General features: G+C 49.4%; 4 protein-coding genes across 5 annotated transcripts in view; 1 reads left to right on the top strand and 3 right to left on the bottom strand.

Annotated features, from left to right (window-relative positions):
* The window catches only part of NPAS1 (neuronal PAS domain protein 1), a gene marked incomplete at its 3' end in the record, with an annotated part of 37,704 nt that extends 34,041 nt beyond the window's left edge, over positions 1-3,663 (top strand). Inside the window, exons 11-12 of the mRNA XM_083370153.1 lie at positions 1,851-1,948; positions 2,456-3,663. Coding sequence (XP_083226279.1) covers positions 1,851-1,948; positions 2,456-3,663 — 1,306 coding nt within the window. The remainder of the gene's footprint in view (positions 1-1,850; positions 1,949-2,455) is intronic.
* A 3,083-nt stretch (positions 3,664-6,746) lies between these two features.
* TMEM160 (transmembrane protein 160) lies at positions 6,747-9,207 on the bottom strand. Its single transcript, XM_083369025.1, has 3 exons — positions 8,942-9,207; positions 7,655-7,747; positions 6,747-7,470 (listed from the first exon to the last, which is right to left on the bottom strand). Exons 1-3 carry the CDS (start codon positions 9,132-9,134, stop codon positions 7,226-7,228), a joined length of 531 nt encoding a protein of 176 aa, XP_083225151.1. The 5' UTR covers positions 9,135-9,207; the 3' UTR covers positions 6,747-7,225.
* Positions 9,208-10,521: 1,314 nt separating this feature from the next.
* SDHAF1 (succinate dehydrogenase complex assembly factor 1) lies at positions 10,522-12,162 on the bottom strand. The gene has a single exon (XM_083369103.1). It carries the CDS (start codon positions 11,710-11,712, stop codon positions 11,437-11,439), a length of 276 nt encoding a protein of 91 aa, XP_083225229.1. The 5' UTR covers positions 11,713-12,162; the 3' UTR covers positions 10,522-11,436.
* Positions 12,163-13,251: 1,089 nt separating this feature from the next.
* Positions 13,252-20,247, bottom strand: TBCB (tubulin folding cofactor B). Of its 2 annotated transcripts, none has more exons than XM_083370059.1 (6): positions 20,055-20,247; positions 16,325-16,468; positions 15,935-16,031; positions 15,384-15,575; positions 14,363-14,435; positions 13,252-13,914 (listed from the first exon to the last, which is right to left on the bottom strand). In XM_083370059.1, exons 1-6 carry the CDS (start codon positions 20,163-20,165, stop codon positions 13,797-13,799), a joined length of 735 nt encoding a protein of 244 aa, XP_083226185.1. In that variant the 5' UTR covers positions 20,166-20,247; the 3' UTR covers positions 13,252-13,796. The 2 variants fall into 2 exon arrangements, with proteins under 2 accessions (XP_083226185.1, XP_083226186.1); XM_083370060.1 differs by lacking the exon at positions 20,055-20,247 and adding an exon at positions 19,610-19,754.
* Positions 20,248-22,139: the final 1,892 nt, after the last annotated feature.

Below are 22,139 nucleotides of genomic sequence, written 5' to 3' on the forward strand. Positions count from 1 at the left end.
TGGGGGAGGTTGTTAAAAAAGAAAAAAAGAAATGCAGACCACCGTAATTCTGGATTCCCTCTATCCGTGCACGTTGGGGCTTAGCTCTGAGTCCTGCTCTGCCCTCACCCCAGTTTTGCTGCCCCTTCGGACCCTCCCCACCCAGCTGGACCCTTTAAACCACAGAATCTCCTCTGCTGAGCCTTTTTTTGTGGGGATAAAAAGCGGGCTGTGTGAATGGCCGGCCCAGATGGTTATTAATGGCCCTGCTCTCCTTTTCCCTCTCCATAAAACCAAAGGAAGCATTCTTATGCTAATCCGGCAAGCAATTGCCGATACTAATGTATGATTTGTCAGAGTGATTAGTATTTTAGTTAATTAGAGCTGTAATTAGAACCTAATTAACTTTCTTGCAGCAGCCTCCCTGCCTGGAAGCCCGCTCTCCTCCCTCTCCCCACAGCTGCTGTAAAACTTTGCACGGGAGGGGCTGGGTGGGATTGTTGGGGGTCCCGTAGCTGGCAACGGGTGAAGTGAGGGGGGGGCTGTAAAACAGAGGGGGTTTCTTTGGGGGGATCCAAGATCTGGGGGTGAAGTAATAGCAAATGGAGCTCAGCGGCAGTCCACGCTGGTTGTCCCTCTGCCGGCTTCTTTGCCTTTTGCAAGAAGCAGCTTGGGGGGGGGGGAGACGGAGTGAATGGCCGCTGTGCAATCCTGCAGGCGCTGACCAACTTTTTTTTCTTTCTTTTTTTTTAACCAAAAAGGCATCAAAAGGGGGGGGTCCGCCTCCACCGAATTTCCGCAGCCTCCAATAGATTCGGAGACTGTAGCTGCAGCTAAGTGGTCATGGAGGTAGTGAGAAGGGAGGTGTATAAATCTGGTTAATAAACAGGTGAATAAGTCAGTTCCATGTGTGTGGCCGCTTTAAGACTGTGGACTTCAACTCCCAGAATTCCCCAGGCATCAGAATCAGTTCTGGATCATAATCATTGCCATTGGCATCCTTCAGTCTGGAGAGACGATGGTATCGTGCTCTGGGAAGAGGTCCTAAAGCAGCGTCTGGTGTGGCTAAAAAGGCCAATGCGAGAGTGGCGGTCCCTTCCACACGGCTGGCAGATACAATCTGTCCCCTGTCCAGCCCCAGGTTTCGCTGGTTCAGGGACTGCAGGTGTCTCTTCTTTGAGGCTCTTCGAGTTCTGGATCATGAAAGCAGAAAACCACCTTGTTGCCTCTTCTCTCCTACAATCCTTGTGGCATTTGTACAAAATCGTATTTGAAACCTTTCCACATCACTCACCCACTTCTTTCTTTCTTTCTTTCTTTCTTTCTTTCTTTCTTTCTTTCTTTCTTTCTTTCTTTCTTTCTCTCTCTCTCTCTCTCTCTCTCTCTCTCTCTCTCTCTCTCTCTTTCTTTCTTTCTTTCTTTCTTTCTTTCTTGAGTTTGCAATTTTAATCTGTCTCTGTTTGTTCTTGGACAATGGAGCAACTATGGCCCTTCGGCCGCTCCCAGCTGCAGGTGGCTGGCACTGTCAGTCCCATTCAAGTGGGCTTTCCACTGTCAGTCCCATTCAAGTGGGCTTTCGGCTGATCTTTTCTGATTCATCGGCCAGCAGGCAGAATGAGCGGCCTGGTGGTTATTTTAATCCTTTGCCTCTCTTGCAGTCTCTTACATTTGCAAATCAGGGGGAAATTTGCATTTCTTTAGCTTGAGGAGGGGGCAGCCTGAAGGGGCTTTGCTGCCCCCAAGTGGCGGATTGCCCTTTGCAAGCAGTCAGTCAAAATGTATTATGTCCATGACCAGCAAAATTTAAAAGAAGAAAAAGAGTGAGATGCAGTTTTAACCCCTGGCTGTTTATATTTTTTAATCTTTTCCAGCAAGCCGGAATGTAAGAACATTGCCCTGGATGTTTTCCAGGTTCCTGGCATCCCCGCCAGACAGACAGAAGCACCCAGCGCGGGAACGGATTACAAAGGTAAATGTCCTAGAACGACCTACGAGAGGCTGCCACCTTTTGACAGTGCCCTGCTGGTGGAAGAGACTTTGGGGAGGGGGAGAAAAGGTCATTATTCTAGGCATACCCAGTTCCTGCAACTGTTCATCATACGGTTTATCCTCCAGACCCTTTATCACAGAGGTGTCCAATCTTGGCGACTGTGGACTTCAACTCCCCAGAATGTTGTGCTGGCTGGGGAATTCTGGGAGTTGAAGTCCACAGGTCTTAAAGTTGCCAAGATTGGACACTCCTGCTTTATTGTCTTTGTTGCTCTTCTCTGCATTCTTTCTAGAGTCTCAACATCTTTTTTGTATCGTGGTCACCAAACCTGGACATAAACCTGGCTACCAAGCGGGGGTCTTGCCAAAGGCCATGCTTCTATTCCATCCAGTTAGCAAAGGGACCTGAATTTCCCTCCGGTGCCAGGCCGATCGATGGTCGGGGCATTCCCTGTTTGGTTGACTCCCCCTGTTTTCCCCCTTTCAGAGAGTGACCGGGGAAAGCCGTGCCCAGCCGACAAACCAGTGGGGACCCTGGCCCAGCCCTACCCCAGGAGCGTGACCGAAATGGGGCGGCACTGCCACCTGGTGGAGAGCAAGTCCAGGGGTCCTGAAACCAAATACCCAGAGGAGGAGGTGGAGGCATTGGAGGAGGAGGCTGGGAGCGACACAGAGCCCCCCCCAAGGAAGCGGATCAAACTGGAGTTCCCGCCGGAGAGCCCCCCGCCCAAGGGCAAGGGGGAGACCTTGCTGGCTAGCTCCGAGGACTCTGACAGCAGCAGCGATTCGGAGCCAGAGATGGTTCCCCAGCAGACGGGGCCCCTGGCCCGGAAGGTGAATGGCTGCAAGCCCAGCGGACGGAAAACCATGGTCCCCGGCCGTCCCTGCATGTCAGAGTTCACCTCTGTCATCCAGACCCAAAAGGGTGCCTCGCTCAGAGCCAGCCCGGCCCTTAGCATCAAATCGGAGCAGGGACCCCGGGCCAAAGGGGGCCTCTGGACCTGTCCTGGGGGGAAGGGCAGCCCTTTCCCCGCAAACAAAGCCCTTCGGCTGGAAAAGCCCCTAGTGAGACAGGCACCCTCACATCTGTACGTCTCCATCCCCGACTCCGTGCTCACCCCGCCCGAGATGGACAGCGGTCCGGCCAAGGGGCCCTTCAGCGCCTCTCCCCGGGCGGCTCCGTCCTCCTCAGGGGACACGCTCTCGCCTCCGCTCTCGGGCTCCCCCTGTGAGGACCGGGGGACCGCCACGCCCTTCACCCCACTGATCTACCCAACGGAGATGGAAGTTCTCCAGAGGTTCCACACGAGCAACGTGGTCGTCCCCTTGATGCATCAGCTTGGCAATCCACACGCCAGCTCCTCGGCGGGCTCCCCGGGACTCTACACCACGAGCACCATCCGCTACGCCCCTGCAGACATGACCCTGGCCATGCCGAGCAACATGCTGCCCCCTTCCCACCACCCCCTCAGCCTCATGGACATTGGCAGTGCCGAGGCCAAGAGCTCGCGGGAGATCATGTACCACCACCTGCAGCGACTGAACATGGTTCAGTCCTTTGGGAACTCAGCTAGTTTGGCCCAGATTTCGGGAGGGGCCTTTGCTGCTGCTGACTCTTTGTTTTCCACCCTGCCCTTCTCTGTGGCCAGTGGTGGGATCCACAGCGGGCCAGCTCTGGAACGCAAAGAGGATTAACGCCCATCGACGGTCCATGATCAAATTGGTGTCTTCTTTGCCCAGATAACCACAGTTGAGTCCTGCCTGGAAGAGAGCTATCAAATCTTGAGACAGCTCGGTTCCGTCCTGGGGTGCTCACCAGCCTTCATGAAACTGGGGGAAGAAATCTTTAGTCCCGGAAGAAGTTGCTAACCACCTGCCTGCTTATCGCATCCCTTTCCTAGTCCTCGGGGGGCAAAGGAGAGCCGATGGACCGACTTCTGAAGGTCGGTGGTTGGTTGAAATGGGGTGTTTGGTGGAGGGTTTTGCTTGGAGAAACGTGGTAAAGCTGTCCAAACTTCCAGGAAAAAAGACCCACAGACATATTAATGGGCATCTCCCACATACCTGCATTCCTGCTGCTACACCTTGACTGATTTTAAAGACTTAGGGGAAGGGGGGTTGTCAGTTGTCAAATATAACCTGCATTTGTGTGCCAATGAAAAGTAGGCAGTCTTTGCCCGCAATGCCTTTCCTAAACGTGTTTATTCCAAGCTGTCACACCAGCAGTTAACTTTTTTTGCTCACACTGAATTAATTCTTAAGATATGCAATATGATCGAATCCAGGAGGATAAATCAAAAGGATGTAATAAATAGGCGTGTGAACTTATCCTTCTGGGAACTTTGTCCTGTGGTCTTGCTGGGCAAATCGACAACTTTTTCCAACGTGGACTTTCCAGATATGCTGACCTTGACCTTGGAGGGGGAATAAGGGAATTAATTACCCCTTAAGGAAATTAGTTGGATACATTTGGAAGGCAGCCCGTGATGGGGGTTTACTCGACTCCTTGCGTTCAGTTTTGACAGAAAGAGGCTCCCTGGTTCTTCCCAGGGATTTGGAGTGAGTGGCGAAAACACTTGTGAATCCATCGTAAGGTGGAGTGAGTTTGGATCAAGGGTGGGTGGCTGAGTCAGACATGCAGCACACGCTGTGTTCTCTGTGATCAGGTGCAAAGAAGCAAGATTACAGGTCAAGTTCCAGTTAAGCAGATTTATTCCTCACGCCTCTATGGAAGAATCTAGAAGAATCTAGAATCAATTCACGGTCAGCAGTAAATTGGAGCTAGAAAAGAGTTAACGGAATTGAAAAAGGGTTGAACCTGGACCGTTTGTGAGAACGTATCAGTTTCAGGCTGATTCCTCTCTTGACTCCACCTCCAGCTTCTGCTTGTGCTTCTACATCAGTGAGGTCCAACCTGGGCAACTTTAAGAACCGTGGACTGCAACTCCCAGAATTCCCTAGCCAGCACAGCTGGCTGGGGAATTCTGGGAGTTGCAGTCCACAGTCTTAAAAGTTTTGGGAGTTGGGAGTCCACAGGTCTTAAGATGCCCAGGTTGGACACCCCTGTCATACACACATCACCCAATGTGTTACTTGGATGTAGACCTGGTTTTCCAGTGATATCAATTCAATCCTGAGCTATTAAATTGTTCTGTTTAATTGTTTAATAACAGTTTACTATTGAACTGAAGCTCTAGCTATCCAGCAATTGCATGGGAGCAAAATGCGGCACCCCTATGAAGGGATCGCTTGAGGTTCTTCATTGACACTTAATAATCTAGGTGGTCTTTTAGATCTGGCCCTCTGCAGAGCTACCCTTCTTCCTCTTTTTATGCAAATGCAGCTTTTCCTATCCTTTCCCCAATTCCTATATATTAAAGGCCCAGGAGGGAAGGGCTGGACCCGGGTGCAAAGCTGGCTTAGAAAAGGGGCGAGTCACGGCAACGCGGGTAAAGATGGCCTTGGAGCAGTAAGGAAGCAAATGCTGTAACTTTAAGCACTTATTCAAAATAAACTGTATGGAGAGTCCTTGACTTACAACGGCACTGAGAAATGTGACTTATGACTGTTTTTCACACATACAACCGTTGTGGCATCCTCATGGTCACGTGATCCAAATTAAGACGCTTGGCAACTGACTCGTATTTACGACGGTTGCAGTGTGCCGGGGTCAGGCGAACTTCTGACAAGCAAAGTCAACAGGGAAGCCGAGATTCACTTAACAACCAGGTTACTAACAACCACTGCAGTGATTCGTTTTACAACGGTGGCAAGAAGTCGTAAAATGAGGTGAAGCTCACTTAACGACTTTCGCTTAGCAACGGAAATTTCAGGCTCAATTTGGCTGTTAAGTCAAGGACTACTGTACAGGTCAGTGGGAAACGGATGGCGCCCACCGAAGATTGTAGCACTTGGATAATGTGAATTTTTCCCCCTCCCTCTATAACTCGTTGCTAAAGAACTGTACGTGTCTTGTGTTTTGTTTTTTCTTCCCTTTTATTAATCTGCTGTTCGCACCAGGTAGACGAAGGTAGCTATAATCTCTTGTTGACATTTTGTGGCTTCTTTTGGCAATCCGGGACTGGAGAGAACATTAAAAATAAACAGAATTCTTTCCTGCCTTCTCAAATGATTTCAGCAGATTGGAAAAGCTGTTTTGTCGTGTGTCTTGTCTGAATTTTGGCCTGACAGATTCCTATTTTGGGTTAATTAACCAAAGGGATCCCCCTGACCCTTATTGATCAACCAAACACCCCAGCTATTGGACGGTCCTTGAAAAGTCCATATTCTGATGATTTAACCCACAACTGATCTAGATCAAACGGTTCGCTGTGGGTGAAATTTAAAGGGTTCCCAGTAAATTGTGAGCACAGAACCAGCCAAACAAGCTCAGCTGCACTAAATCCTCCCCCTCCAGAGACAATGCCGGCAAGACTGTACTACAGGTAGTCCTCGGCTTATGACTGTGAACGAGCCCAACATTTCTGTTACTGACATTTGCTAGGAGAGTTTTGCTCCGTTTTACGACCTTTCTTAAGAGATGCCGCAACGGTTATGTGAAAAACGGCCCTAAGTCATTATTCCAGTTCCATTGTAACTTCAGTCACTAAATGAACTGTTGTAAGGCGAGGACCACCTGTATTTCACAGAGTCTCCCTCCTCCCCCCCTGAAGACCCTCCCTTGCTTTTGCACAGAAGAATAAGGGCAAACCTTATTTCACAAACAGACCCCACTCCCTTCTCCCAGAAAAAAACTAGAAAGTAGACAAAACTTTCTTTGGGTGTCTTTAATACAAATGTCCACTGGCCCAATGACAGAAGCGAGACACGGCCAGGAGCGTAAGCGAGAGCGGACAAGCCAAAGCAAGCTATGCAGCAGACATTCCGGGAATTGGCTTTTATTCACACGTGTTTGTAAATATATATATATATATATATATATCTGAAACCAGAAAATCGGTTTAAAGCAGAAAGGGGGGGGTTGCAAAGCAGGTCCACTCGTGAAAAGCATCCAAGATCCTTAAGTAGCAAGAATTCATGCTTCCAGAGCTCTCATTTGCCCAGAAGGTGGTTTAGAAGCCCTTCCTTCCTTGCCATCCCATCTGGAAAAATCTGAAATGAATTGAAAGCCCGCTCTTTCACTGGTCTCTCGCGTGCAGGAGAGCCACCTGGCTGCCTTCCTCCGTGGAGCATCCGGCCCAATCGCCGTGGAGCTGTCCCTTCCGAATCGTCTGCAGAGTCTCATGGAGTCCAGCCTTCATTTTTCGCCCTTGCCGTCCTCCTTCCTCTTGTCGCTGACGTCCTCCTGGATGATTTCCACCTCCAGCCGGCCGATGTAGAGGGAGATGGCGCACAGCCAGAAGAGGGCCACGCTCACCACGGCAGCTGAGTTCAGGAGAGCGGCAGAGTAGGAGAGCATCATGGTGCGACGGAGGAGGAGGAGGCTGACGAAGTAGGAGGCGCTGCCGTACGAGACGCAGATTCCCCCAAGGATGAAGAAACCTGAAGGGGAAACATGGGCAGAGAGGAAGACCCATCGTTAACTAGGCCAAGGCAAAAAGGTGGAGCTGGCTTTCCAGCCATCCCGTTCACGGGAGCCACAGCTGCCCGGATGCGGAAGGGGGACAGTTGTGGCCAAGCTACCTCTGGACACCCAGCCCGGCCGAAGGGCCTCCCGATCACTTACCGTAGGCCGCTTCCCGCCCCATGTCGCTCTGCATGTAGGAAATCACGCCGATGCCCGTGGCCAGCAACCCATTCCGAAACCAGGATAGGAAGGCTGACAGAAAAGGAGAAACGGGAGAGTTTCATAATTAGCTCTGCATATCCGTTCATCCACTATCTATCATCCATCTATCTGTCTGTCATTTACCTATCTTTCATTTATCATCTAGCCATCTATGCTTCTATCTTAAACTATCATCTATTATCTATCATCCGTCTATCATCTAGCCATCTATGCCTGTATCTATGTACCTAGCTATTAAACTATCTCTCTTTCATATATATAATATATAATCTAAAATCTCTCATATACAATATAAATATAATATAAAATCTGTCATCTAGCCATTTATGCCTGTATCTATGTATCTACCTATTTATCTACCTGTCATCTATCTACCTATCATCTACCTATTGATCATCTATCATCTAGCCATCTGTGTCTAGATATCTATGTATCTCTCTCTTAAAGTATATATCATCTATCTACCCATCCATCCATCCATCTAACATCTATAAAATTTAGGGTATTCCAGGGAGGGTCTTTGAGAGGCCACACAGACAATCACAGTCTTATTTTTCCCCTTTTCATTATTTACTTATTAAATTTTTGATGACCAACTCACCACGAGGTGACTCTTGAGTGGCTTACATTGGTCAAAAGAATAAAACAATACAATAGCACGTACACGATAAGTATAAAACACTATAAATATACAAGTTATCACCTACAATTAAAAGATGAAGAGGGAAGGACTGGGATAAGGGGGGGGAGGAAGGTGGAATCTGTATTTAATTATTATTTTAAATAAACGATGCCATGCATTGTCTCATGATGTTTATATGACATTTTTATATGACATTTATTTTCTACTATCTAACACAATACTGGAAATAGAGAAAAAAGTAAAAATCAACAGTATTCATTGCAATTTAGGAGGCCAATATTGAAGGCATTGAATTATTTGGCTAACTTGGCTAAATATAATAAGAAAAAGAGCTGCCGCAGTTGATATAAAAATATTGTTTATATACTAGCTTTGATCTTAAACTATTGACCTAGTATCAAATTATTTTTAATGTGTGTATATTTTTATATTCTGACAAAAGGAAAAAGCCCAACTTTGACGGACTACAATTCCCATCATGCCCCGCGGGGGCAGCAACTGTGGCAAGCCGCCCAGCAGCCAGGTAACCAACCAGCCCCGCCCCGTGACGTCACCCGCCAGCCCCGCCCTCCCCTCCTCACCGGTCTCGTGACTCTTGCGGAGCAGCCAGGCGTCCGCCTTGTCCAGCTCGGAAGCGGGCGGGAGTCCCGCGCCGCGGCCGGAGTTGGGCCTCGTCGGCCGCCGTAGCCACGGCCAGGCCTCTCCCCTCAGCAGCCCGCCGGCTCTCCTGGCCCGCGCCGCGGCTCGGCCCCACCAACCGCCGCCGAACGCCATGGCGAGGAGGAGGCCCGGGAGCCGCTCTGGGGATCGGACACCTCGGTCTCCAGTTACGCCAGGCGCGGTGGGTGGGGCTAGCCGTGATAGGCCGCGGGAGTTGTCACTCCGAGCCAGCGCCGCCTCTGCGGAGACGAGCGCGGGTTGCTCGAAAGGCCACTGGCTGAGGCTGCTGTTCGTTTGGAAGGGTTCAGCCCATCATTTCGTAGCCACCGCCTCCAGTCCCTGCAGTTTTCGGGTGGAAATGCATGCTGGTAGATTTAGTTCCCAATTGGAATAGGAAGCAAAAGGCGGAACCGCCCTCCCTCCGCTCCGACACGCGGGCTGCATTCACAAGTATCTCAAGCCAAGGTGTTGCTTAAGTGGGGTTCAAGCGAATATTCAGGACTTCCCGAGCTGAACTGCATGCAAAAAGTGCCACTAATCCAATGAAAAGTCTCTCATTTTTTAGGCCTTTGCATGACAAATGGGGTGCTTTTCATTAACGGGGGACCTCATTTCCCCTTTTTAAGACCCTGCCTGTATCCTCATTATCCGGATCTTGGATAAGCTATTGGCAGATTATGCAGGTTGATAACATGCCAGCAGTGAATCCAGGGACCAGGGATCAAAGTTTCAAGGCCAGCCTTTCTCGTCTTCTTCCTAATGTTTAACTATACACAGGGCGTCCTTGACTTAACAACCATTCATTTAGTCACCGTTCAGAGTTACAACTCCATTGAAAAAGTGACTTATATGACCATTTCCCACAGTTATGACCGCTGCAGCGTTTTCACGTGATCAAAATTCAGATGCTTGGCAACTGTCTCACATTCAGAATGGTCACAGCGTCCTGGGGTCACCTGACAAGCAAAGTCAATGAGGAAGCCTAATTCACTTAACAATCACTTAAAATGCAGTGATTCACTTAATCACTGGCAAGAAAGGCCATAAAATGAGGCAAAACTCACACCGGCCTGGAAGGGATTCCTGCAGGGGGGGAACCCTCTGTAACATCGGGACAAGAATGCCAATAGGAATGTTGGGCTCAAATTATAGCTCTAAATTGAGGATTACTTGTAAAACCTTGGTCATCCAACTGGCTTGCATGCCTAAGGTAGGACTAGAACTCACCTCCTTTGGTTTCTAAACCATACCCACAAAAAAAATCCACACCTGGGTGAGTGGTGCATTTTTAGCATGCGTTGACCTGTCTTGTATCGGTTTTGACTGGCAAAGAATGCAGCAGCCTGATACAATCTTGAGATTCGTAGTCACAGGACGCAGATATCTGCATTTCCGCCTTGCAAATTAGCCATTTTTGCAGTCAGATTAAAATGCTATGAAAGTAAAAACTGAATGTTGGGGGGGGGGGGGAAATAATCCCAGGAATTTCTTTCAATTCATTTTTTCTGATGCCCTGGAGGGACATGTTGACACCTTAATTATAAGATTCCTGAAGCCCTGGAGTGGAACTAGTTATTTATTATACAATAATGGTAACTTCCTTGTAAAAAATGCTGGAATCATCTACCATACTTTAGAATGTTCCTTTACAACAGACTGCAATCCAAAACAACTAGAATAAATACTGCACACAAATTAGCAATAACAGTTTTGATTTTTGTTCAAAAGCCTCAATTCCCTTCACAGATTGAAAACAAAACAAAACAATAGAATGCAATTGATAAATATAGAGACAGGTATTAAACCAAACAAAAATAACCAGGAAACAGCCATTTAGCCACTATTATCAAAAGATAACACTTGCTGGCCCCGGTTGCAAAGGTTTAACAGTATTTCTGCTGGAGTGTTTCTGTTGTCTGCAGTTCCAGGTGGAGAAAGCTTGACCCAAACCAACCAAGGTCTGTTTCTCCACGACCATTGTACACGCCCTTCCCCACCCCCACGTACCAGATTTACACCGGCCAGGAAGGGATTCCTGCACGGGGGGGGGGGGAGAACCCTCTGTAACATCGGGACAAGAATGGCAAGTGGAAGTTTGCTGTGCCTCCCGTGCAGACGTGACGGCTGTCCCCCTTCCACGAAAAGAGGGACGAGGCTGGATGGAGCACAACGGGGAGCTGCGGGATCTTCTGAGAAGTCTCAGCCGGGACTCAAGCTGCAAATTCCAATTTCAAATGCACACACGTACGCAATCCACACAACTCCGGAGAGACCAGCTGCTTCTCTACAGCATCCTTCACGGACGCTTCTGCAGAGCCGGGGGACCCATCCTGGGCCTCCGCAAGCCGCCGCCCCCCCGCGTCCGGCCCTCCGGGTTGTCTGCAGCGAGCGGGCATCGCTGCGAGCGATCCTCCGCTCAGGATTGCGCGTCCTCCTCCTGCTGCTGATGCTGCCGCTTCCCCGGGGCGAAGAAGCCCATCCTCGTGGCGTGCCCTTCCCGGAGCTGCTCCAGCTGCCTCTGCCCGCGGCGCAGCAGGTACTCGATGAGCAGCACGTCGGTGCGCGGGATGCGGGCAGCCCGGCGGAACTCGGCCTGCACTCGCGGCAGGAAGCCCGGCTTGCCTCGGCAGGCGCGCAGGAACTGCCGGTAGAGGCCGAGCACCTCGCGTTGCAGCCGGCTGTGCCTGGCCATGAGGCCGGAGCCGGGAGAGGCGGTCGGGGCAAGGGGCTCCACCGCCTCCGGGAGCCGAGCCGGGCCAGGCGTCCTTCCAGCGGCGAGGGGTCTTCGCTATCCAGACGGAGTTATCTCCTGCACGGTCGGGACCCCGGAGGCAGCGCCGCGCCCCGGAATGGCCACGCACCGCCCTCTTCCCACGTGCAAACCCACCCCGGAGTTTCACGTGTTTCGATGCACCTGAAAAGGGGTCACAACTTGCTTCCTCCCCACGCAAGGAATGTCTCGAGCATCGCTCCGAATTGCGGGTCGTGGGGACAGACCCAGCAGGACCCTCTACCCCGGCCGGGATCTAGGTCTGTCCGCCGGAGGGGGTGCGCAGGCCGCTGCAACGGAGCCCCCGCCGCCCCCCTTCCCCGCTTGAGCCCGGCGGCTCACCGACTGTCCCGGGCGCTGCCCCCCAAGAGGTCGCTTAGATCGTTGAAACTTCTCCGCGATCGGCTCGCTTCCTATTGGCCGCTGCCCTGGGGGCGTTCCCGGAAGCCTGGAGGAGGGGCCATGTTTTTCAGTTTGGCCATGAAGAGTAGTGGACTTCAATTCCCAGGATTCCCCAGCCAGGAAAACTGGTGAGAGAATTCCGGGAGTTGAAGTCCACCAGTTAGATTGCAAAATTCTAGTGTATGGCAGAGGTCTCCAACCTTTAGGACTTGTGGATTTCAACTCCCAGACTGGCTGAGGAATTCTGGGAGTTGAAGTCCATGTCCTAAAGTAGCCAAGGTTGGAGAGCCCTGGTCTAGGGAATATATTAGTTCCGCAGAGTCTCTGCCCCAAGAAAGCCCAGGGCAGTGATGGGCTGTCTCAGCCTAGCCAAGGGTCCCAAGTCACTACCCCACAGGGAAGTCAGGAGACCAGACTAGAATTATCCCTCCCCACTCAGGTATCTAACACTCTCTCTGACTGCTATCTGGGTTGCACATGAAGAGGTAAATAAATAAGTTGGAAATGGTGCCAGACCAATCAAAAGAATCTGTGTTGCTTTAGGGACCCCCTCCTCCCCCCCTTGCAAAGAAAAGTGAGACCCCGAGTTAGCCTGTTTTATTTTGGCAAGATTCTGCTTATGGGCAAGGAATAATAAAGAAATCTGGAAGAATCACAATTTGTCTATTTTGGGTTTTGGAGGAACGTGACAAGGTGCATTAAACCCATCTTGATAGAAGGGCTGCAGAACACAGGCCATAGAATCCCACTCCTCCAGCTAGATCGGGCATGTCAAGCTGCCAGATGCATCACGAAACCGCGCCCTCCCCATTGCCGGCAATGGGGGAAAAGTCACGAGACGTCGCAAGTTTGACATGGCTGAGATAGACCAAAAGCCAAGAGGAAGTGATGTCATATGCACAACCTCACATTTTCCCCTCCCTTATATTGTGACATCATATGATGTCCTTGTGGTTTGTACCACCAGCACCTTGGCTCGGCTTAAGGCCACACTTCTGAAAATTTCCTTGCCAGTTTTTGCTTGCCTGGAGAGAGAAAAGAAATTCACTCTGAAGCATGTTTGTCTGGAATGTATCTGACCGCCCCCTTCCAAAACTTTAATTTGTAATGATCACATAGCATCTTCCAGCAGCACAAAAACAAAACGGAACGACAAAAACCCACAATGGAAGGAAAAAAAGCACAGTCATCAAAATTATTCGGTTTAGATTTTGTTTTGTTTCGAAAGCAGAGTTGTATATACATCTGTTCAGAACCCTCAATCTCAGCTTCCACTCACTATCACGGGAAATTTGGGGAGACATCATCATTATCTCCCTCCCCCAAATGGTTACCACAATCAAAGACATTCTCTGTTACTGACCTAAAGGGAGTGCATGGAAAAATCAGGCAATGCGGCATCTTCGCTGAACAGAGACAACCAGGGGAAAGGGACAAACAACCAACACGTCGAAACACACAGGTCTTCTGCTTCACTCAAGCTACCCCCGACTTGGGATCAGAGCACGGTGGTGCTCTGCAGAAACCGCGGCAACCGGGAGGGCTCTGCCAGCAAGCAGGGGCCATGGAGATCCTCTCCGCTTCCCTCCACCTGTCTGCTTCTCTCACATTTCATCGTCCAGCCCATAGTCCTCTTCTGGGAAGTCCCCCACGGTGACATACTGAGGCTTCACAAAGCCTCCATACTTCGGCTGGCACTCAAAATATCGCTTGCCATTGATGCTGTCAGGAAAGGAAAGGAATAAACACCAAATGAGCACATGGATCAAATGCGTTTGAAGTTACGATGGCACTGAAAAAAGTGACTTAAGACCATTTTTCACACTTATGTCCACTGCAGCATCCCCATGGTCATATGATCAAAATGCAGACTCTTGGCAAATTAACTCATAATTATGACGGTTGCAATGGTCATGTGATCATCTTTTTCGACCTTTTGACAAGCAAAGTCAATGGAGTAGCCAGATTCACTTACCAACCATGTTACTGACTTAACATAAGTCTTAAAAGTTGCCAAGTTTGGAGATCCCTGCAATATACATTTCATTAATAAAATAAATAAAAATTCTCCACTGTGGACCATCTTTTTCCCAGCCAGAAACTCAGGACCCCTCCAAGAGGGGGCGTGTGGACAGCTACAAGGCCAAAAACAGAGCAAAGGGGGATTTACCTGCCATCATGTTTTCCCAAAGGCTCGTCATACTTGATCCCAACCCAGTAACCAGGTTTGAATTCTGTTAAGCCTATGGAAAACCAAAGAGAGTCATAAAGGTATTCAACCAACTCTTGTGTGTGCACTGTTTTAGACAGCCAGTTGAAGCAGGCTAACTAACAATTTATTGAAATTCAAAGTAGCAAAAAAGGGATCAGAGTTGTGTTCAAACTGTGTTTCAAGAGCAAGCCACACAGGCAAAGATCTAATTGGACTCAGAACCATTTTCTGAATTCCACTATCTTCTTTAGGTAGTCTGTAACAGCGTTTCTCAACCTTGCCAACTTCAAGACGTGTGGACTTCAGCTCCCAGAATTCCCTAGCTTTCTGGGAGGTGAAGTCCACACATACTCAAGTTGGCAAGGTTGAGAAACATGATTCTAGGAGCACAACATTATGGAACCACCCTCGCTGAGAGCTCACTCACCTCCTGAAGCAGAGGTGAGACATGGGGCCTTTTCTGCTGCAGCCCCCAGGACTTTGAACCCCCTTCCCCCACAGACTCTTGCAGCACCTTCCTCCTTGGCTCTTTACAAAGAGGCTGAGACCACTTCCCTCCACCCTGCTTCTCCCTCTATTTGATTATAGCGTTCATTTGGGGTTGATTTCATTTCTTTTCATGATTTTTTTTTTACATCCTTGTGGTACACTGCCTAGAGCCTTCGGATAGACACAGGTTAGAAACATTGGAAATAAAATTGTCCATGGTGCTTCTCAATCATCTAGGTCATGGTTGTCCTAAAGACGCTTCTCAAAAGACAACTGGACTTTCTTTTGTGGGTTTTTTTTAAAAAAGGTTTTGCCTCTCATCCGAGAAGCTTCTTCAATTCATCAGAACTGAAGAAGCTTCTTCAGAATGGAAGAAGCTTCTTGGATGAGAAGCGAAACCTTTTCAAAGGAAAAAAAATAAAACCAACAAAGTCCAGTTGCCTCTTGAAAAGCGATTTTGGGACCTTGGATGTAAAAGTCAAATACTCACCCACGTACATCACCATCCCCCGTTTGTTGGGCTGCCCGGATGCTCGCACTTCACACCTGGCCCCCACGGAAATGGCCTCCGCCAGGGCTTTCTCCTCCATCAACTTCTGCTCTAACTCGGCCTCCTTCCTCGACAGTTCCTCCTTATTGTACTGTCCCAGCTTGCTGCGCTTCATGAACGAGCGGGCCGTGTCTGCAGGGCAGAGCCAGTGGCTTAGCAGAGGCCCTTCGTAGGGACCCCCCAAAAAAGGCTAACCTCCCTCCATTGGTAAATTCGGTTTTCATAAAAGCATCCACTTTGTATCACTGGGAAAGGAAGACCTCAAAGGGACCGTCCTTTTCAATGCTTTCTGCTCAGAAGCTGAACCAAATATTTATATATTTAATATATATAATATAGATTAAATTACATTGCATACACACAGACACACATTTATATATGTAATATCAACATCTGTATTTTTTATGCATATATCGACTGGGGAATATACAGTATACAGACAACAGATGGAAATTTTAGACACACACACACACACACACACACACACCTACCTGCTCGTTTCTCGTATTCAGTATCCGAAATCTCAAACTTTTCCACCCTCGAGACATCTTCATATTCCCCGATCGTTGCACTGCTTCGGTCTATCACCTACGGGGCCAAAGAAGGCATCCACTTCAGGTCACTGGTAGGTTCCAGTCCAGAAGCAGAGGTGAATGTTGTTCAGCTAACTCAGGGGTCCCCAAACTTGGTGACTTTAAGACTTGTGGACTTCAACTCCCAGAATTCATAGCCGGCTAGGGAATTCTGGGAGTTGAAGTCTACAAGTCTTACAGGCACCACTTTTGGAGACCTCGATTCAAGAATAACCCTCAGATAATAAAGTTTTTTTTGCGATAGGGAAAGAAGCCTCACGAAAAGAGCCGGAATCCAGGCAGACTCACATGGATTCGGTATCCATCGTCAACCGGGTACGAGCCCAACAAGGCCTCATCGCGGTCCAGCTTCATCACAAACTTGTCATCCGGGGTGTAGAGTTCGAGTTCCATGCAGGAGGCTGGGCTTCCAACGACGAGTTCCAGCTTACACTAGCAAAGAGAAAGCCAGTCAGGATTCCTCGCAGGTACAACTAGTCCTCAACTTATGACCACAACTGAGCCCAAAATTTCCGTTGCTGAGTGAGACATTTGTTAAGGGGGTTTTGCCCCATTTTACCACCTTTCTTGCCACAGTGGCTAAGGGAATCCGTGCAGTTAAGTTAGTCACACGGTTGTTAAGCGAATCTGGCTTCCCCATGGACTTGGCTTCTTAAGTAAAAAAAAGGTGATCACATGACCCCGGGACACTGTGACTGTCATAAATATGAGTCAGTTGCCAAGCGCCTGAAATTTGCTCTCGTGACCTGGGGATGCCGCGACGAAGTATGAAAAACGGTCATAGGTCACTTTTTTCAGTTCCATTGTAACTTCGAGCGGTCATTAAACAAATGTTTGTAAGTCAAGGATTGCCTGTGACTGACAACACAGCCATTCCCCCTCTCTGCCCTTAATGGTAGCAGTGACTCAACCCTCTGGGCCCAACATCATCCGGAGGGGAGTTTCAGCCGGCCCCTCAAAACAGTTCCGTGTGGAAGCAGTGGAGCCAGAAGGAAAGAAACCGGAATCTCCCAGACATCCTTAACTATGACTGGAGATTCAGGAGGAACAGCCAAAGGTCCAGTTGGGATAACAGAACCAGCAAGTACGGCAATACTGATGGGGTAGAAAGTGGGGCTGCTGAACTTGCTCCATTAAAATTTCATTTATTTCTCAACTTTATCCGCCACCCATCTCATTATCTGACTCTGGGTGGCTCACCACAGTATAAAAAGTAGGCATAAAAAGATCAACAGCATGACAATTAAGGTGAACCACAAATAAATGAAGCGTTAAAACCAAGGGGCACGGACAGGAAGGGAGGGGGGACTTCTGTCTCTCACTCCATCAACCACCACCAGCTGGCCCCCTCCTTTCCAGTTCCCTGCAAATTTTCCAAAATTGAATTATTTCAGAGGGGAATTCAAGTCTGTAGCTCATGCGGCCTGGCCTTGCCTTGCCTTCCTTTCCCTTCCCCTATTGTGTGTGTCCATGCTTCTATATGGAGGCTGTTGCCATTACTGCTTTCCTGTTTACGTTATGATCCATTTCAAACACGGGTGGAAACTTTAAATTTTTGTTGACCTAGCCTGCAGACCACCAAGAGTCATCGCTTCAGCATGGCAGGGCAGAGGTGCTACAAATTAAACAGTTAAAATAAAGAAAGAAAGAAGGTCTCTCCCGAGCATCAAATCCCACTTTAATTCCCAATTCTCTGAATGGCAAACAAACTGCTCTTCTGATGAATTCTGGGCAACAATAATGCAGCCTGCCAAAGGGTGGTTCAGCGCTAACAAAGGCAGAACAGAGAGGGCAGGCTTGGCAAGTATTATTCTTAATATTCTCTGCAAATTTTTCATCACCAACATTATATATAATATACAGACAGACAGACAGACAGGGAAGAGGAAACAAAAGCCAGCCCTTGGCATAGGGCCATAAGCTGGAGCTGTGCAAAGCTGAGTGGCAGATTTACCCAGCCCGGCATGAAATGCCAGCTGCCAGGCTGCAGTTAATCCCTGCCAGGATGCACAATGCAGAGACGGCTATTCTGTTGATCAGTGGCCTGTCTGGAGGCTTGCAGCTCAAAAGAAGGGGGGGGGAGGAAGGCATCTACCAAGGTAGCCTGGAAAATCTGAGGCTGGTAACTGAAGGAGCCGAGTTTGGTGGGAAGTGCCTGGGTGGCTGAAAGCAGCCGCTATGCCCGCCAAAACCAGGCAGAGGATCAAAGAGTGCCATCTGTGGAGAACCTGCTCTGTGTGTGTGTGTGTGTGCATGCGTGCGCGCACAAGCGCCCTGCGTTTATAACAATCGGGGATGATCAGGAGCACACAATCTGCTGCGACGCACAAACTCCGGGGAATCTCTTCCCTCTCTGCAAGCGATTCTCCCTGGGCATAGGAATCTTTCCCTTCCTTGGGGGGGAAGACAAGCCCTCCAAAAAGAGCTGAAGAGGGGGGATTTTTGCCTTTTTAGAATGCTTTTAATCCTCGGATCAAAGCTGCACACCCACTGAAATTTGGCTGCCATGATGGACAGCAAACTGGCACAGGGATGTCTCTGCTGTCGCAGGTCCCCGAAATGCAGCAATGGGTCTGCAGCAGAAGGCAGATGCCGGCACCCAAGCAGCCCCTTCAAATTTGGGATGGGGGCTCAGCTCTATTTTAAAACCTTTGAGCTTAATGCTTTAATAAAAGTGTTTCATTATTTAGCTGTCATCACAGCCCAGTGTGGAAAGTCAGAACCGGGCAGCAGATGCACATATTTATTTATTTATTTGTATGTTTGTTTATTTAATTGAATTTCTATACTGCCCTTCTCCCGAAGGACTCAGGGCGGTGTACAGGGCAATAAAAGCATTACATACAAAAGTTAAAATTAGATTAAATTAATTAAGCCCTTATAATAAATAATTAAAAATACCCCAAACCCTTAAACCAGGCCGGCCTGTTCAAATAAATAGGTTTTCAGACGTTATATCCTAACGTCTCCGAATATAAGAGTGGGAAGTGATCTTAGAGGTCATCTAGTCATATCTCTTTTCAGGGTGAGGATACCCGAAACCATCAGAGGCAAGAGGGGGAAGCCATAAATCCGGATGGGGCCACCATTCCTTCAGCCCTGGTGGGTTCTTCCTCAGGGATGAGGTGGGGCGGGCTCCCCTAAGTGGGAGGGGTCCTTGTGAACAGTGCAGCAATCCAAACACTTAAGCCCATCCTGGATCTGGGAGGCCCATAGGTCCAATCATCCCCAGCTGGCAGTGGAGTTCTGGGCCAAGATGCCCAGAGGGTACCTGCAGTGCGCACACATGCCTCTCTCTCTTATTATTATCTATCATCTATCATCTATCAATCTAATCATAAATTATTATCTATCTCACACATGCCTGACTCTCCCTCTCTCATTATTATCTGTCTATCATCTATCACGTAACAATTTAATCATATATTATGATCTATCATGTTTTATGTAGGTATGTGTGTGCATTGTGTACACAAACACACAAATATACACATGTATTTGTATATACATGTGTGTGTGCCTACACACACACACACACATCTGTTTAATTTATATGTTAATTTACTAACTTACTGATAAATCTACTGGTGAGTTATCCTCGGCATGAATGCAGAGCAATGCCCGTCGGGACCGCCATCCTCTCCCATTTTGCCTTGCAGAATATTCACAATTACAATACAATTTTTGATGCTGATACACCAGCCTGACCCTCTCCCCCCCTTTTCCCAAGGCAGCTTTCTGTCATTCCCCCTAACAGCCCTGCAAGGTAGGCTGAGCAGGGAGGGGGCCCAGAACCCCCCCCAACCGCCACCACGGGGCTCTTGGGGCACGAGCCCTCCCACATGCCTAAGCCGCGCCGGTAGGGCCTCACGGGCTGGCAAGGGCCGGGCAGGGACCTGTGCCAGGAGCCGCTGAGGAGGATGGGGGCTGCGGTCCACCAGCATCACCACGGACTCCCTCTCGCGTCGGGCTGGGGATGATGGGCGCGGGTGGCCCGGAAGCGGGCCCGCCGCCCTACCTTGAACTCGGCGATGGTGAGGCCCCGGGCATATCTCTTCAGGGCCCGGAAGGAGTTGAGGCTGCTGCTGATGGAGACCGACACCACCGCGGGGGTCCCGACCACGCTCATCCCGGCCGCCGCCACCGTCGCTGGTCCCGCTGCCGCCGCCGCCGCCCCGCCTCAGGCCCCTTCCCGGGCCCCTCCCTCCGGCCAGCCAATCGGCGCCGCGCCGCTCTCCCCACTGGCCAATCACCTGCCCGGTCGCCGTGCCTGCCCCGCCCTCGCCCGAGTACTGCGCGGCCCGGCCTTTCTCCTGCGGAGTTTCTGTCCTCGGCCCCGCCCTCTCATCCGTCCTCGAAGCCCGGGCAGGGAGTCCCGCCAATGGAGAGTCGCCATGCATCTTGCGGGAGCTGAAGCGACCAATGAGGAGGCGCGATAGAGACGGGCGGGCAAGGCGGAAGCCGGGAGGCTGGTAGTGGAGAAAAGGGCAGGGTTTCGCTGGCGGCTGGGCGCGCAGGAGTGAACGCTGCAATTGCAACTGCGCGGTGCTTTTGTGGGGGCCTTGCGCGGGGCTCCCGCGGCATCCTTGCACCGGAGGAGTGCAAGAAGGGCTCAGGCTTCGTCTACAATTGGGTCCGGGGGAAGGAAAGCCCCTGCTTTGACGCTGGCGCGGATTGTCTTCTACGTGCATGGCTGGGGAGCATGGGACTTCCAGTGCCACGTGGGCCGAGGGTCCCAGCCGGGGAAAGGAAGCCAGGGAGCCTGATCCATTGCAGAGTTGACCCCGATTCTTTGCAAAAGCGCACTTTGGACCCATCACGGCATTCCTTCTCGTGTGAAAAGCAAGGTTATGCATGGGAATAAAAGGATTGCATAAATCAGTATTTCTCAACCTGAGCAACGTTAAGTCTTAAAAGTTGCTCAGGTTGAGAAACCCTGGCAGAAACGATGTTGCAGGGCAGGGATGACTAACCTCGGCGACTTTTAAGACTTTTGGACTTCAACTCCCAGAATTCCCCAGCCAGCAAAGCTCCAAAATCCCTTCCAGTCTTAAAGAGTACGAAACGTCCCTTTGATAAATACATACAGAGGTTCCATCACTGCACAAAAAGTGGGAGCTCAAACCACCACAGCCTCTCCTTCCCCAGCCTGACTTCAACTCCCATAATTCCCCACGAGCCACTTCTTGAATTGGATATTGTTCATTTGGCAGTTCTAAACTGAAAAAAAGCATTCCTTCAATGTGTGGGTTGAAAGAATTTGGCCATGGGAGACAGCAACTTCTGTTGATTCAGGCATGGGTGGCAAAGACATCTCCACATAGGGGAGAAACTGTGTTGCATTTAATTACAAGGGCTGGGCATGCTCACAATGGTGCTTCGATTATGAGCCCACAATCATTAATTTCAGACGGGGATGTTTCCTGAGCGCTTCATATGACTCCTGCTTCCCAAAGGTTTTTCTCCATTCCTTAAAAACCACTTAGTAGAAAGTAGTTTACTCAGTCTGGGTTTGTGGGTACGGGTGCTCCTCGCCTTACAACCACAACTGAGACCAAATTTTTGCTGCTAAGCAAGGAGGTTGTTCAGTGAGTTTTGCCTCATTCTATGACCTTTTTGCCACAATTCTTAAGCAAATCATTGCTGTTAAGTGAATCATGCAGTTGTTAAATGAATCCAATTTTCCCATTGACTTTGCTTGTCAGAAGCTGGCTGGGAAGGTCACAAATGGCATTCACATGATCTCAGTACATTGCAACTGTCATAATACATGCCAGGTGCCAAGCACACACATTTTGGTCACATAATTGTGCTGTAACAGTCGTAAGTGTGAACACCAGTCATAAGTTGCTTTTTTCAATGCCACTGTGACTCTGAATGGTTACTAAATAACAGTTATAAGTCGAGGACTATCTGTAAAAGCATTTAAGGCAATTTAAATGTCCTTCTTGCAATTGGATGATGGGTTTGTGTGTCATTACACAAAGAAAATCCACTGCTACACAATTTGGAGTCTTTGGGGAAGCCCCGGTTTAAGGTTTCAATGTGTTCGGCTCCTTCTGTTTTCACAGTCCGCAACCAAATTGCCGGTTTTGCTGGGCCA

This window comes from Vipera ursinii (genome assembly GCF_947247035.1).
Source record: "Vipera ursinii genome assembly, chromosome: 9".
In the NCBI taxonomy this organism is placed as follows: domain Eukaryota; kingdom Metazoa; phylum Chordata; class Lepidosauria; order Squamata; family Viperidae; genus Vipera; species Vipera ursinii.